The sequence below is a fragment of the Artibeus jamaicensis genome, unplaced genomic scaffold, assembly GCF_021234435.1.
Source record: "Artibeus jamaicensis isolate MK-2021 breed Jamaican fruit bat unplaced genomic scaffold, CSHL_Jam_final contig_490, whole genome shotgun sequence".
NCBI lineage: Eukaryota > Metazoa > Chordata > Mammalia > Chiroptera > Phyllostomidae > Artibeus > Artibeus jamaicensis.
This window is the reverse complement of record NW_026521861.1, coordinates 3,690,448-3,707,819: the sequence shown is the minus strand read 5'-3', so window position 1 is coordinate 3,707,819 and position 17,372 is coordinate 3,690,448. Positions and strand designations below refer to the sequence as shown.

At 44.0% G+C, this 17,372-nt stretch overlaps 1 protein-coding gene across 1 annotated transcript; it reads right to left on the bottom strand.

Moving 5' to 3' along the window:
• Window positions 1-924: 924 nt before the first annotated feature.
• On the bottom strand, window positions 925-13,239 carry GSTO1 (glutathione S-transferase omega 1). The gene is made up of 6 exons (XM_037159519.2): window positions 13,130-13,239; window positions 12,749-12,857; window positions 8,619-8,841; window positions 6,092-6,190; window positions 4,202-4,308; window positions 925-1,311 (listed from the first exon to the last, which is right to left on the bottom strand). Exons 1-6 carry the CDS (start codon window positions 13,161-13,163, stop codon window positions 1,158-1,160), a joined length of 726 nt encoding a protein of 241 aa, XP_037015414.2. The 5' UTR covers window positions 13,164-13,239; the 3' UTR covers window positions 925-1,157.
• Window positions 13,240-17,372: the final 4,133 nt, after the last annotated feature.

The following is a 17,372-nucleotide window of genomic DNA, read 5'->3' as shown; positions in this document are numbered from 1 at the left end:
AGGGGGCTCATTTCAAATGTGGACCACCTGGCCCACCCGGGACCTTACTACTTACTGAATCACAAATGGAGCGGTGAGCCTTCGGTGATTATTAGGTGCTTTTACGTTTAAAAATGAGTACAGGAAACCAGGCTGTATTTAGGCCAGCGGGTTGAAGGTGCACCCCATAATTTTGATAGTAATAACAGGGTACTAGGTGTTCTCCAGGTATTAACCTTGGGACCTTAGTTGAATCCTCTGTGGAATGAAATGATACTCTACAACCCACATTTTCATGGAGCTGATGTGATGATAAAAATTAGAAGCTCAATGGGCTATGGAAGTGTGTGGAAGATGGCATTGATATTTTTGAATGGGAATATTACCTATTATTCATTCAGCCTTATATGCTGCACTGAGGGATGTGGTCTTCACTGTACTTAATGGTGTGTGTGCCCAGCATGGGATTTGGTAACAAGCATTTGAAGGGGAGATGGGATATTGGAGACTAAGTAACAGGTCACCTAGTCACCTACTTGGCTTTGAGGTGATATAGGTCTGGTCTTCATTGGTCAGAACAAGAATAAAAGAGGGCGTGAATTCAGTTGATGATGGAAAGAATGAGGAATTATAAATTCTCAATTCAGAACCTCAAAGACAAACTTGAAAGGGCATCACCTGAAATGACAACAGGGTATCCAAGTGGAAATGTCTTATGGGCAGTTTGAAATCTAGACTGCAGTCTAATCTCACTAGGGAGGATTTGAGCATCCCGAACAGGAAGTGTGTTTACGTTTCTGCAGGAGGGCCTTGAGGAAATACCAGTTGTGCCACGATGTCAACTCAGGGAAGGGGATCCAAAGAGACATGATGGCACTTGGCAAAATAAAAGCATGTTATTTTTCATATTAGTGAAGGAAAACATTAGACATATCTTCATTGGTTTTTTTTTTAATTTCTTATTTATTCATTTTTAGAGAGAGAGGGAAGGACAAAGAAAGGGAGAGAAACATCAATATATGGCTGCCTCTCACGTTCCCCCTGCTGGAGACCTGGCCCTCGACCCAGGAATGTCCCCTGACTGGGAATCGAACTGGTGACCCTTTGGTTTGCAGGCTGGCATTCAATCCACTGAGCCACGCCAGCCAGGGCCACATCTTCACTGACTCGTGCCCCCATCAAAGACCATAGTCACAGGCCTCCAGGCTGTTCTGCAAGTAGACATTTAAGAAACCTTGGAAGGTCTTCACATCGGTGAGGAGGGCCGATACAGTGGGATCTTTCCTCATGGCTGCCATCCAAAGCTTAAGTTTTGGAGTGTGGTCCACACACCTGCGGGAGATGGAAAGCATGAAGGTGTTAGCTGGACTACACAGGAAGGCACTGCCAAGTCTTCTACATGTCATCGTCATCAGTGTCATTTTGTACTCCTCTAGCCTTTTAAAGTAGTTCGTTAAACATATTTCTTTAAAATGCATGTAATTATAGAATAAGACAGGCCTCCTTTGGTTGTGCTTCTCGGATACTGCATTTTTTACAAACTGAAGGGAGGTCTGTGGTAACCCTGCACTGAGCAAGTCTAACCACGCCTTTTCCCAAGAGCATTTGCTTGACTTTGTGACTTGGTGCCACATTTTGATAATTCTTAGAATATTTCAAACCCTGGCCATTATTTTTATATTTGTTATGGAGATCTATGATCACTGACCTTTGATGTTACTAGGGCAAACCTTTGGCCAGCAAAAAGATTACTGAAGGCTCAGATAATGGTGAGTGTTTCTTTATGCAAAAAAGCGTTCTTAAATTAAGGTATTTACATTGTTCTTTTTTAGACATAATGCTATTGAACACTTAACAGACTAAAGTATAGTGTGAACATAATTTTTATATACACTGGGAAAGCAAAATATACATGTGACTCGCTTTATCGTGGTATTTGCTTTATTATAGGGGTCTGAAATGGAACCTGCAATCTCTCTGAGGTATGACTATTAGTTTTGGAACATACTGTAGAAGTCTTTGTTTTACAGAACAGGAATCTTCCAAAAGGAAATGACTTGCTCATTTGGTGTGAGACTATTCCAATCTGAGTGGCAACTTTTTAAAATGAGAACATGAAAAACAACCCATCTATGTTCAGATTATGACTAAAAAGTGATTAAAAGTACATCTTGCCAACTACAAAAACAGTCACAGGGATGTGAAGTACAGCACAGGGAATAAAGTTAGTAATGTAGTAACTATGTGTGGGATCAGATGGATACTGCCAAACTTACTGGGATATTCACTTCATAACTTATATAAATGTATAATCACTATGTTGTACACCTGAAACTAATATAATATTGTATGTCAACTGTAATTGACACATTTTTTAAAAAAGAAAAAGAACAAACCGATGGACGCCAGAGGGGAAGTGGTGAGGATGGGTGACGGGGACTATAGTCCATAATGTTGTACCTGCATTTGCACGGTGACACATGATCAGCACACTTATTGTGTTAATCACATTGTAAGGTATATTAATGTCGAATCATCCTGTATACCTGAAACCTAATACTGCATACTGTGAGCATAATAATATGTTCAAATCTGTAGAGAATTTTTATGAGTTCATTTGAGCCAAACTGATGACAACGGCCAGGAAGCAAAACTTCAGCAAGTTGAGAAAACGCTCCAGAAAATGGCAGTGTTGCACCCTGCTTTATATGTTACAATCAAAAGAGAAGATGTACGTGGTCTACATGAAATCCACGGGTGAAAGATAATGAAGGTGGGAGGAAGCAAAGTGGGGAAACTTCTGGGACTGGATAAAGATTAAAATGGTAGACACATACTTCTTTTACACAGGTGGGTACAGGGTAGTTAACAGCAGTTCACATGACCACAATGACAGTGAGAGGACTGTGGTCTCTGGGTGTGGTGCCCGTGCTCTGAGGGGCCTGGTAAAAGGGAAATTACTTTGTTTTTGCAAAGGTGTGTTTATCAGGTATGTTATCCTTGATGCAAAAGGACAATGGACAGGCTTAGTTAAGGTGAAGATGACCTTTGTCAGGGAACATTCTAGCCTAGGACAGACATGACTACCTACCATAAACTGCTTTTTGTTTAAAACCTTTCATTTCAGACCATCCTAATTGGTTATTGTTGGTCTCTATGAGTTTTTAAGGCCCTCCCTGAGTTTGTCAGGTTAAGTATATGGCCCTTTTTTGTCCACAAATACCAACTATACTTAAATTTTATTTTATTTATTTTTTAAATTTTATTTACTTATTTTTAGAGAGAGAGGAAGGAAGGGAGAACCAGAGGTAAAAATCAGTGTGTGGTTGCCTCTCATGCACCCCCTACTGGGAACCTGGCCCAAAACCCACACACGTGCCCTGTCTGAGAATCGAGCCAGCAACCCTGTGGTTTGCAGGCCTGCACTCAATCCACTTAGCCACACCAGCCAGGGCTGTACCTAATTTTTTTTAATGTCTTAATAAATCTTTTAAAATTTAAAGAATTGTTTTGAAAGAATATTTTTTTAAAAGTAACCCTGAGTAGCTCTAAGCTTTAAGAGGGAGTGAGCCAAGGTGGCTGCCAAGCTTCAAAGTGTGGAGCTTGGAAACCAGTATGGGAATCTTACTGGTAAATAAGAGGCAGCGTTGGTCATAACAATCCTGCATGGCAGCCTTATAAAAAGGGGGCAGAAGGGAGAGGCTTATCCTTACAGATTTAAGATTTTTTTCAGTTACACTTGGCATTCAACATTACATTCATTTAAGGTGTAGAGCACAGTGCTTAGACATTATATAACATACAAAGTGATCCCCCAATAAGTCGGCACCCATCCACCACCACCCAGTCATTGTGATTTTATTATCTCCCCGATGCTGTACTCTCAACCCTGTGACTATTTTGTGACTGCCAATTGTACTTGTTAATCCCTCACCTGTTTCACCCACCCAAACCTTCCTTAGGAATTTTTACCCGGGAGGGAAGGAGTAAATTGCTGTTAAAACTTTTTACGAAATGTCACAGAACTGCCACCTGTCCCCCGGGGTGGGAAGCAGCACCGAGGGTGGATGTACGACATGCCCAAGCCTTTCCCTCCTGCCCGCTTTTTTCCATTCATAACAGTTGTATAAAATATCTTCACTTTTGTTCAGAAATAAGGTCAACATATGCTATTCCAATGATCATTCTCCTAAATTATTCACATAATATTCAAAACTCTTACTCATTTAACTCCAGTGCTTCCAGCCGTTCAAACCAGGGCCAGAGGAGGTAATCGATCATAGAAAGTGAATTGCCACCAAAGAAGGTTGTCTTCTTGTTGGTCAGAACCTGAACATCAAACAGCATAAGAGTACTTCTTATTTGTGCATCTCGGAAGACTCATCATCAGAGATGCAGGTGAGTTCAACAGAATGGTGAGCGTAGCCCTGTTTGCTTGACATGTCCAAGTTCAATTTTTGTCTATTTGATCAGTTTAAGCTTTAGAATCTATTGTTTTCAGATGAAGCAAAACAATCAGCAAGATAAACTAAAAAGTGATGAAAAATAAAATAAGCAACACAGTACAAGATCTTTGTAATACAACAAAGGTCTGGTATTCAGAATATAGAAAGAACTCTTGGGAATCAAGAAAAAAGGCAAACAACCCATTGGAAAATTGGGCAAGACTTGCACTTCACAAAAAAGGATGTCGAAATGGACGATAACCCTTTGAAAAGGCACTCGATTACATTAGGTGTCAAGGAAATGCAAATTAGAACCAAAACGTAGGACAGTACACATCCATAATGGCTAAAATGAACCAGACAAAGTTAGCTAGGGCATGGGACCACTGCGGACACGAATGAAAGTCAGTACTGCGATGTTTTCCAGCTGAGAGCATGCATACTTTATAACCCAGTAATTGTACTTGCAAACGTGAATGCATATTCACCAAAAGATACATGCAAGAATGCTCGCTGTAGTACTGTTTCTAATAGCCCCAAAGTGGAAATGTCTACTGTCCACCAGGACTAAAAGGGAGAAAAAACTGTGACACAGACATACACTGGAACGCTATACAAAGAATAGGAATGAACTACACACAACACTGATGTTGTGTGAACTACTTCACAACCTAACACTGTATGAAAGAAGCCAGACCCGAAAGTGCGTATTATGTTATTCCATTTGTAGAGTACAGAAAGTAGCCAAAAGTAATACTCTTATTTTTGATATGGGTACTGGTTCTATGGCTATGGTCACTCTAAAAATTCATCAAGCTATATATACTCTTATTCTTTGGGTCCTTTGCAGATAATCCTTCAAATAAAAACAATTTACCTAAAATATACTGGAAATAACTAGAATAACTATTAAATAAAATTATTTGAAAACAAAGCACAAATAGTACATTTCTAAAGTTTAAGATGAATTGGTATTATGGTTTTGTCAAGGGGAGGGGGACTGAGAATATTATTTGATTCATCAACACCAAACCAACTTACCTGTATAAAACTTCTAGTCTTTTTCAGGGCCCATATAACATGCTGCATTGTACACTGATTGTTTAAATCTACCTGAGTATTTGGAATGTCTCAAGACCAAGAGGAGACTTGATCTAAAGACACAAAATGGCAGCCATCCCTCAAAGGAAGCAAAACACATCTGGGCTTTGCCAAGTGTCTGTATGATTCATGGCAAATTCTTTGTGGCGAGAAATGCTTATTATCTAATACTAAGTATAAAAAAGAACACAAAATGGAATCTATGCTCTGATTAGTTATATTAATCATTTTTTAGAAATATATGGACAAGGACTGGAAACAGCATGGAAAAACAACAGGTCACAGAAATGTTGGTGAATTTCTTCTTTCCCGTGTTATTTTAACATCAGTGCAACAAAATGTTTTAAGAGCAAGTTCATGACAAAATACTTTTTGGTGTTTTTGGATTATACATTAAACACACCGCTTATAGCAATCTGTTATAATCTAAATTTTCTTATTTGGTATTATCACTAACTGCTGTAAAACAATTTGGGAAACGGGAATATGAACAGAAGAGCAGAAGGAAGAGAGCTGATGCGGTGTATCATTCACTCGGATAAAAGCTGAGAGACACGACTGATTACCTCCTCAAGCTTGCTGAATTCTTTACGAAGTTCTTCTTTCAGGCCAGAGCAGTCCTTCTTATTTTCACTTCTAATAAAGCTTCCTATCAAAGATGGTACCTAGACAGAGAATAATTTCTTAGTTTATCAGTGGGGGCTCAGTATACCAGCCTCACGTAAAAACACGAAAGAACCCTTCTAGTCCCAGTGTCAGTGGTCTAGAAACTTAAAGGGCACACCCATTCCTGTGTTCACAGAGGTTATATGCTCATCCTCGAAATGGTTTTGTGGCCTAAGGTGCTTTATTAAACAGGATTTTATAAGTTGCAAATAACAGAGCCCACTCTGGCAAGTGTGAGCCAAAAATATCTTTAAAGGACACTGAGTGTCTCAGAATTGTTGCGGGGGGCTGAACAAACAGGCTTGGAACTCAGCTGGAACACTACAAAATCGTGCTCAAACTGACCTGCTGGAAAGCATCACTGTGACCAGTGAGCTGAAACTACAGGTTTGTGCCACTATCAGGAATGACTCAGAGGTAACTAATGCCCCTATCACCGAAGCCCTTGCTACTCTGAAGTTTAATTTGGCAACCACCAGGGCTCCTGAAAGCCTGAAGCCATACCATCAGCCACTCTCACCAACAGAACCAGTGCCCCACACCAAGCCTATTTCCTCACATTGATTGTTTCTGAATTGAACTCTACCATGCGTGTATCTGACAGGGAGAGCCTGGGTTGCAGGCCTGGGCCCCAGCTGCAGAGGGAGCTGGGGAAGAGAATTTTTCCTGATCTCTGCCTTGCGGAGGACATGAGAAGACTGTTCAAAGGGGAGTGACTGCCTGGAGACCTGACAGGTGTAGTGTCACACGCTTTACTGCTTGTAGCGGAGGTGTTTGTGTGTTTGGCATCATCGCACTGCATGAGACAGAAGTCCACTCATCCCAGTTTAAGTAAACAGGCATTTGCTCTGAAAATACAGGCGAATCCCCTGAAATCCCATGGATGTCAGAACAGCTTCGCTCATTGGAACTGAAGGTTTGCAGGCTGCCCTTCCATCCCCATTTCCTGCCTGCTCATTCATCTTTGCTTCTCTTTACATGTCTGTTCTGTATTATTTTCCACATATAGGTCCCTTTGCAGTGTTAATGTCCACTTCCCTATGTGGCTTGGGTTGGTCAAGTCTCTAATTTTATACACATATATACATATTTTTTCATTCAAAACTTCCCCACTTTTACTGTCTTAGTCTGTCTCAGGTCCAAGTTTCTAGGCAAGAAGATGATTGGGCTGGGGATGCACATGGGGGCATTTCTAGTTCGCTGAGCCGTGGCCAGGAGGGTGGGGTCACATGCCATCTAAGACCACCTCTTTCCCGAATGTGAGTATAAAAGTAATAGTGGGCATCTCCAGCTTTTAGGCTCATTTTCTTTCTAAACAGTACAATGAATCTCTTGTTACTTTAAAAAAAATTCTCCACCACCTTTCTTGTAAATTTGCCCTATTCTCTGTTCATCAACTTTAATAGCAGCCATCTCTACTATTCTCTCATCCTGCTAAGCCAGACAATTCCTTCTTCCTTTTCCATTGGCTTCCCGTTGCACTGTCTCCTTAAACAAGAGGTCTTCCCTATAAGTCCTATCTTCACCGTATTTCTTTAACCATTTCTTTGTCTAGAGACCATGTATTACTGTGTATGGCGACTTATGCTAACAGGATAACAGGATTACAGACACATAACCTCATGTTGCTATTCTTGTCTACTATTGGTCATGTCCTTGTTAATACTAACTGCTTGAACTAATTTACACATTGATGCTAATTCAGATACAAACAGTTCTTCTACAAGAATGCCATTTACTCAGTCAGCCCCATGCTACTGTCCACATGGAGCAAAGAAGCTCACTGCTGGACACTGGCTGGAACAGCAAGAACTAACACTGAGATTTACCATGTCTTGAATCTGGGTGTTTCATGTGAACTGATTTTTATCTATGAGGAAGGAATTATGACCTGAAACACAGAGATAAAGCAGTAAGTAAGTTAGCAAACCACTTGAAAGTGGCAGGGCTGGTCACAAACCTAGGCAGTGTGTCAACAGTAACACCCTGATGCAACACACGCAAGAAGGCAGGCGATCCCCAAAGGGAAGTGTTCGTGCCCGTGGGATCACAGAGCTGGGCACTCACCCACTCTGAACAAGCTCCTAGAAGGCAGCAGTGTGTGAGTAGGTACAGGAAAGAGGGTTTGGAGAGAACCAGGAGAAGTGAGAAGGGGGAAGAGTCTGCCAGCAAGAGTTGATAAGGTGGTGAGTGTGGGAAAACTGAAAACATTTGGTGTGGCTGGAACATAACATGTCAAGAGTGAACAGGGGTAACTTTGGAGAGGTAAACAGGAACCGATCGAGGAAGGGCTTGTGGGACACGTCAAGGCAGATGAGTATAATCCTGTTTTGTTTTCCTTTCCCAGATTAATGAACCATAAATGACCACTGATATAGCTTTAAAAAAAGTTTTTCAAATAGGAACTGACATTTCTTATACACACACCTTAGAAAACAATTCAAAGACCATCTTTTGGCGTGCTTTCTCATAAGGGTTCTCTGGCAACAGCTTCTTCCCTGGATACACTTCATCCAGGTACTCACAGGTGATGGGAGACTCATAGATCAGTTGACCCTGACTGTTCTCCAGAACTGGCACCAGACCAAAGGGATTCTTCTTAAAGAACCACTCAGGCTTATTTTTCAGGTTGATGTTGACAACTTCATACCTGAAAGGCAAATAGAAGACAATGAAGAGAATGAAACATTTTTTGTAACTTCTGAATGAATCCTCACTGGTCCTACCATCCACGTAGCTGATCAGACCCCACCGTTTAGGAGTCGACTCAGCCTCGATTCCTGCCCCCTACACCCTCTTCCTCAAGTCAAATGGAACAGCAAGACCGGTAAGCTAGCCCTCCAAATCATAGTGACCTTATTCATTTCTCAGCTTTATCATTACTACCTCATCCAAAACATCATCCACTACCTGGATCCCTATAATAGTCCCCACCAGCCCCTCAGCTCCCTCCATGGCCTCCCTACAGTCCATTCTGTATGCACGGCCAAGCGGAGCTTTGACAAAAGTAAATTAGATTAGGCCACTCTCCTGCTTACAACCCTCCAATTGTTGCTCAAGGGGAAAAGGATAAACTCTAAGTCACATTCCAGGATACACGAGGCACATTTGATTTGTCACACGTGTTTCCTACAGCTTTCCTTTTGGTCATTATGATCTGGCCACACTGGCTTTTCTTATATTCATTGAATTTGCCATACACGTTCCCACCTGGAACATTTACACTTATTAGTCCTCTGCCTTCTCTGCCCATCTTCCCAGGTCAAACACCAGATGCACGGAGAGGCCTTCCCTGACCACCCATTCTGAGGCTGCTGAGGGCCTCCATTATGTGACCATCTTGTTTTACTGTTTTCATTGAACTGATATGTATCTGAAATTACTTTGATCACTACCAATCTGTTTATTATGTCAACTCCCTAGAAAGTAAGCTCCATGACATCAGGGATCTTATGTGCCTTGTTCATTTTAATAAACACATAAAAGCAAATTTAAAACAGGTTTGAATGCTATGAAGAAAATATAAATAGTTTCAGACAGGCACTCAGTAAATATTTGATGAGTGAATAAAGCAGTGTTCTAGGCACTAGACATACTACAATGAACATACAACAAAGAACTATTCAAAGTGATGAAAAGCAAGGACATACAGCCTAGATTACTATGTGCAGCAAAGCTATCATTTAGATTGGAAGGGGAGATAAAGTGCTTCCCAGATAAGGTCAAGTTAAAGGAGTTCATCATCACCAATTCCTTATTATATGAAATGTTAAAGGGACTTATCTAAGAAAAAGAAGACCAAAAATATGAACAGTGAAAGAACAACAAACACAAGTAACAACTGAACATAAAAAACAAAACACACACAAAAAACCCCAAAACAAACTGAGCAAACAACTAGAACAGGAACAGAATCACAGAAATAGAGATCATATGGAGGGTTATCAGCAAGGAGGGGGAGGGGGGAACATGGGGGACAAGGTACAGGGAATAAGTAGCATAAATGGTACAAAATAGGGGGAGGTTAAGATTAATATAGGAAATTTAGAAGCCAAAGAACGTATATGTACAGGCCGTGGACATGAACTGGGGCAGGGGGTGGGGAATGCAGACGGGAAGGGGGCGAAGAGAAATAAAGGGAGAGAAATGGGACAACTAATAGTATAATGAATAAAATATATTTAAAAAACAAAAGGTAGGTCATTTGTGATAAAGAAGGTTCTCAGAACAAAAGCATTTGGCGGTAACCTGACATTGTGAGTCAACAAGTCAACATACCTGCCACAAGTTGGAACACGTACCTTTTAAAGAAAACCGTGCTTTGTTAGGTTATAGCACATGGTAAACATCTAGCTGACTTGGGCACCAGCTCTCGGTGCCCACAGGGTCATGGATGAGACATGAGACAAATTCACACGGACTACCAAGTCCTCTGGAGGAAAAGGGATGGCACGGCTACTTCCTCAAGGGGGAAGCGCCTCAGAACAGTCTGGCCACCCTCTCAAGGGGAGAGTGCCTCGACCCTTGCCTAGACAGGCTTTTATCGGGTTTTTTTGCTCAGGAGTTCAGGTACAACTTATTAATCATTGTCAGGCAGTAAGGACCAAATAGTAGATAGCATACAAAGAACTATTAGGGCTTCTTCTGAGTCAGGGTCTACCAGCTAAAAGGCTACAAAACTTTGGAAAACAAACTCATTTCCTGTTTGGGCCTTTATCATTTAACTAAGAGCATTTTTAGCAAAGCAGACTTCACAGGATTTTACATATCCTTTATTAGGCCTGATCACCCAGGGAGCCCGCCCTTTCCAGCACAGGGCTGCACCACCCTCTGTCCTTGTTTCAGGCTTAAGTCAGGCAGGGGAGGCAGATAGCCAAGGACTTCTCAGAGACTTCTCGAAGACAGACTGACTCAGGCTTCGTCAAAGCCAAGGGGCAAGGGTCCATCACCCCCCTTCTCCATAGCCCCTCAAGTCCTTCCCTGGGACCTCTACCTGATCATGCCTGTCTTAGGTCAGTCCTCCCATGAGGAATTTCACCCATCATTGGCTAACCGACCAAGCACTGAAGGCCAGTTATGAAAAAAGGAGCAGAAGCAATGCTCCTGCCCGGGAGATGAGCTTTGTCTCCTTAGTGGCTTATGGTCCAAAGGTCGCTCACTCAGCCTTAGCCATGGGGGGGTTACAGCTCCTGAAACCAGGCAGGGCGGTTCCCAACATGTAGTGGTACAGGGTGTGGCAAAAAAAAAAAACCTGATGAAAGTCTCCTGGCAACAGATCCATGACTTTTAATACACCCCTGCTGTTTCATTACCTGGCAACTGTCACCACTCTTCACCCCCAACACACACAGTAATAAGGTAAAGAATCATTTTAACTCTTCTTTGGAAAACTCCCGGTAAGTAAGGGAGAGTCGTTTTCAAACCAGAGTTGCAGAGGGGCACATAATCCAGTCTTTGTGCCCTGAATTCAGCTGCATCTTGTTCATGTACTTGTCAATTACATGAGCACAAGACATATCTTTTTTCAGTTTGAATTACAGTTCTCTTACTTGCAATAAAAGAATTCTGACTAATATAGCAAATATTATAGTATTTGGATAACATAGTGTTTTGGGAAAATGTTACTAAATGTTGAGTATTTTGCTATATATTCAGATCAATTCATCCAAATAAGATGCCAATCTTAGTGATGAGGTGAGGGCTAATCCGTAAATAATTTTTTTCCTTTAGAATACATCTTATATGACTTTTAGGCAGGAATTGCCTGCCTAATTCTCTCCCTAGAAGACTAAAATACATTTATAAACCCTAAGCACATAGATGAAAAATTTCTTAGAATGGGGGCTACATTTTAAACTTCCACCCCACAGGTATCTAATGTCTGTTTCACCTATTCCAAAAGTCATTGGAAAGGGGGCAGTTCCAATGGTTATTTGACGTCTGCAGAGAAAAACCAAGCGACTACTGCATGATTCCTATGGCTAACCCATGTTAATAACCATGCAACTCTCGATGAGGCTCCACAGAGGACTGAATTTTTAAGCATAGACCCTTTGACTCAACCAACAACCCAACCTGTAGGGTGTGTACAGTATAGTTAACAGCACACATTGCCAGGAGAGTCAAAGTATACATTCTGTACTGGGTTAATTATTGACTTTGATAAGAAATGATATACTCAGAATAACAGCAAACAGTATGTCAGATAAACCGGACGGGAGTCAGGTGAATCGGAAAGGGCAGTGGACCAGGAATTAGAGGTCCACAAGAGCTCAAAGGGCTGCTGCCAGTCATTACCTTAATTGGAGCCCATTCTTCTAATCCATAAAATGGTTAGGTTAATCTAAATGGAGTGTCCTAGACTTCTGGGGTCTATGGCGTTTCCCTTCGCCTCCCTCCTCAGGGAGAGGCTACGTCTTCCCCAAAAGGCTGAGAATAGTCATTTGTTTTGCAGCAAAGGAAGCTCCTGGGGCCCTATTCGAGATTCCCACCCTTCGCCGCCCGAGGCAGCTCATTCCCGGCTGGCGCGGGGAGCTGCCCCGGGCCTGGGTTCTTACTTGATTCCCTTGGCTTCTAGGACTAGGCGCGTCCTCTGGGCGAACGGGCAGAACCTCATGCTGTAGACGCGAATCAGGCCCTCCGGGACAGGCCCTGGGGGAGCGCTTCCTGCGGAGGAGAAGCGGAGGCGGTTACAGTCCCGAGAGAGGCCAGGATCCCCAGCCTCCGGACCGCAGGGACCGGAGGGGGACTGGAGAGGACTCTCCGCGGCCCCGGGGACCGGACGCGGAGAGGCCTGGGGCACTGCCCCCCCAGCCCGTTCCCGGTTCCCCACCGGAGGAAGCCCCTGCACAGAGGCTCAGCTCCAAAGCAGCCCCAACTCGACCTGCGGCTAGGGGTCGCCGAGATCACCCCCACCTCTCGCGGAGGGCTGGCCTTACCCTTCCCCAGGCTCTTCACTGACCCTCCAGACATCTCGGCGCTGCGTCGGCCTAGCTCGCACACTGGGTTTTCAAGGTTTTCAGGAAGTAGTGGCCCCTCCCTCTCTCCTCTCAGAAGGGCGAACTGGGAGCGGTTGCCAGCCCCGCCTGCGCTGTGTTTCCAGGACCCTGTGCGGCTTTGACCACTTAGAGCGAGCTCGCGCCCAGCGCGACCCTGGAGGGACCCCGAACGCCAAGCCAGGCTTTATTTCCCACCCTCTGCAAGAAGGAATGCGCCCCCATGGTAGCCCTAGCGCTTCGGGGGAAATCGTCGCCCCCACTTCCCTCCGTTGCGCCCAGACCCAAGGCTGGTCTTCCTGGTTTTGTGGGGACAGTGCATAAAACCCTGAAGCTGGCAGTTGCACCAACAGGTATCCTGCGGGCCATGAGATGCATCCACGTCCAGATGCGCGCGCACACACACAAACAAAATAAAACCGGAGCCATTTCCTAACCCCTGATGATGATGGTTTCTGGTCTGCCCTCTACGCAGGTCCACGCTGACCCTGACCTCCCATATTCCCTGACCCTGCTGGGAAACCCACTCCGGCCTCCCTCACGTGGCAGGAACCAGCTCATAGTTCCCCCTCTGCTCCAAGGTTTCCGCAACTTCAAGACCTGTGGCCTGGGCCCAGGTTTCGCTCACGGTTCCAGAACATGCTCTCCAAAGGTTCCTGTCCATGGTAGTGACAGGTCGCCCAGTCACGTGGACAGCCTTTTCCTCCTGTCAGTACTAGTGTTATAAGAAAACGAAGCAACCAGACACGGAGGGATTCTGGAGTACGAGGTTTATTGTTTAACGTGCACGGGCCCAGAAGAGTCATTTCCAAATTCTGAGCCCCGAACAAAGGATTTTTGGGGAATATATAGATTAGGGGGTCTTTCTGTCTATGTGACAAATGTGGGATACAGAAACAGAATGTGATAATTGTTCTATCAGCGGGGGTGCCAGTTCCTGTCCTCACTAACTGGCCACCCGCCCTCCCAGACGGCCCCATCATTCTGTCTAGGACGCCTGGGGCCTGGGCAAATAAAGGTTAAACAGAGGTTTTTTCAAAGATGCCCATATCACTAGCTTAATATGACTACTGGGAGGGCCACTGTTCCTACTGTTCCCATAGGACACATCATTTTAATTTTAATCCAAAGAAAATGGCCCAAATCTGGGTATTACTAACCTCAGATGGTGCTGCTTTCAACAACTTATTAAACATGTGGATTTTGAAGCTCTAATAAGTCTCAGAGTCATGCAGGCAGGCAGAGTAAATTTAGTCCCATTGTTAGAGGGTGCAGCCAAGAGGGGGGCCCCTAAAAGGGATTTGGAATGGGGTCCAGAACTCGAGGAGTCTAGGAAATATTGGAGAGACATATAAGATGTCCTCACCCGTTTCCTCACAGGTGTGAGTTGGGGGAAGGGACACATGGAGCAGGAACATGCAGGGCTGTTTTGTACAGCCACAGCCTTGCAGCTAAATCATGGCATGGTCATTTAACATATCTATAGCCTTTGGCGGGTCACTTGGATATGTTAAGTGGCTGTGGCCAGGCTTGGAGCCAGGGGAATGAAGTCACTTCCCCCCAAGATGTACCTGGGGGCAGGTCCCCCAAGTACAGCACCTGTGTGGGAGCTTGGAGAAGATTGGTTCCATGACACGGGGCCATATCTGCCGAGACTCATGATGGCAGCCCAGTAAAATTGTAATATACAGAAATAGTGGCAGGTGTAACTGATTGTAGGATGAGTCAGAAATGGAGGAACAGAGGAAGATCGGCACGGGGATTTAAACCCCAGACATGGCAGCCATTGGAGTGAGTACCACTTGGCTTTGTCAGTGTGGTGACCTGACCCTCTCCACAGCTTTGCAGAGAGATCCACATGGTTTGGGCCAGAGTACAGACCCCCGCAGCTTTGGTAGAAGAGGACCACGTGGCTTTGGGGTGCTCCCTTTGGCCGTGTGGCCTGGGAAGCAGGAGAGACTTTGCCTGGAAGAAAATGAATACAAAGAACTCTTGTCAGTAGAGCATGAGAAGGTGCCACATGGCTTTAAATTAGTTAGAGATCCTGCCTGGATGGCAACACAGCTGATAGTGCCAGCGGCTTGAAACACAGATGTTTGCTTCTTTTCCTGAGTTAGGTACCTCAAATTAGGGCAGGGGGATAAGGAAGTACTGTGTGTGTCTATGGGTATCTTAAAGGAATTTGATATTTTAAATGAAGATGTTAGGTCACTACTTTAAGTCTGTATAACATTAAATAAACATTTCCTTTCCTTTTCACAAATCTCTGGCATTGACAGACATCTTTCCAATAGGGCAGCAGACGTAATGAACCTTGGCCCCCCTGTTCTGTAATACCATATGTCTGTCAAAAATATCTGGGTTGAGCACTGCTCAACCAGCCCCACTTTAAATTAGGGGTTAGGAAAAAGGGATTCCAGGGCACAAGGTACAGCTGTGGGGAAAGGGTAGTCAATGTTTTTCTAGTCTGCCTAGATTTGAGAGCTCGTGATGGCTGTTGTGTCATTTATTTGCAAGACGGAAAGAGGGGCTGGTCTGTTTTTCTTTTGATTAGCTCTATTATAGGAGAGACAAAAAGTACATGATAAGCACACCTGTCTCAGAGCCTTCCTGCCTGGGTTTGAGTCTTACCCTATCCGTGTATTTATGAATTTGCCGGGGCAACTAAGTACCACAAACTGAGTGGCTTAAACAACAGAAATCTATTGTCACAGTTCTGGAAGCAAGAAATATCAAGGAGTAGGCAGAGTGGGTGTGTTGCCACCGTTTAAGGCCAGGCAGGTTCATGGTATTCATGCAGATGCAACAATATTCATGGAGCCGTTGGGATGTCTGGCATGCCTTTACTCACGGGTGGGTGAGCCACGAATGCTGCGAGCTGCGTGTCTATTTGCATGTTTCATGTTGTGGCACCTGTCCCCTTGTGTGTCTCTCATCATCACCACCCCCAGCAGGGAGTTCCTACCTGTTTAAGTATGAGAGGGGAACAAAGCCAGCAAGATGCCAGAAATTATATAGCATAACATAATTCTGCACATGTGAGCTCACTTCATGTTATGGGAACAGTTTATCAGACCCAGTCTCAAGGTTATGAGAACACTGGTTATCAGGGGCCTCCTAGGCTGTGGGAACACTGCTTCCCTTAGCTACCCAGACACCTGGATGAGGAAGCCAGACTGCCTCCACTTACCCTATACATAGTAAAGTAATTTTATCAAACTGTTTATTAACTCCACTGTTTCCCCTTTTCAACAGTGCCTACAAAGTTTTCCTTCTACATTATTTATTCTTTCACTAGTGCATAATTTGTCAGACATGTGACACAGTGCCACCTACAGACACGGCAGTTTGTGCCCTTTCTATGCGCCTCACACCTCATGCCTGCCCCTCTGTCACATGGGTATGGAGCTCAACATTCCCCCCAGCACCGCTGCAACCCTAAAGACCTATGGCTGCGACTAATCCCCTTTCCCGCCTAAGAGAAACGCTTTTCCACTTTTGCCCCACATCCCTGAAATGAAAGACTGCCTAGTGTCTGAAGAACGTGAGGTTTGTGTGTTACACCTCTGTGTAGCCCAAAATGCCAGTAGTGCTCTGGGTCACCTTGTTAGGACCATGAAACTGACTCCTATTAGATCTTATTTCTATTCTTCCTAATGTCCTAATTGATAATGCTTCTGTAGCCAGAATACTCTTTTATAAACAAATTTGATCATAATTTTCTTGATCAAAACCATGTAATGCCTTTCCATGGCTCTTAGGATAAAGACCAGAATTCTCAACTTGATCTTTACCTAGCCCTTGGCTTCTTCTCCAGCCATTCCTTCAGTATTTTCTACTCATCTCCCTCTGTTCCAATCACACTACCCTTCCCAGTTCATCCAATCTGTTGTCCTGCTTTAATACCTTTCCAAAAACTGCACTATGCCCCCCCACACACACCTCCCAGCAATCACTCCTCATCCTTTGACTCTCAGTGAAAACAGCACGGGCTCACCCAGAAACCATCTCTGACATCCCCCATCCAACTAGGTGAGGACCCCAACGTAAGCTCTCCTGTATCATGTTCCTTTAATTCTTAATTCAAACTATAATTTTACATTTGTGTGATGAAGTGGCTGTATACACCACCCACCCCGCACACCCACCAGTCTCTAAGTTCCAAGAATGAAGGAATTTTACCTGT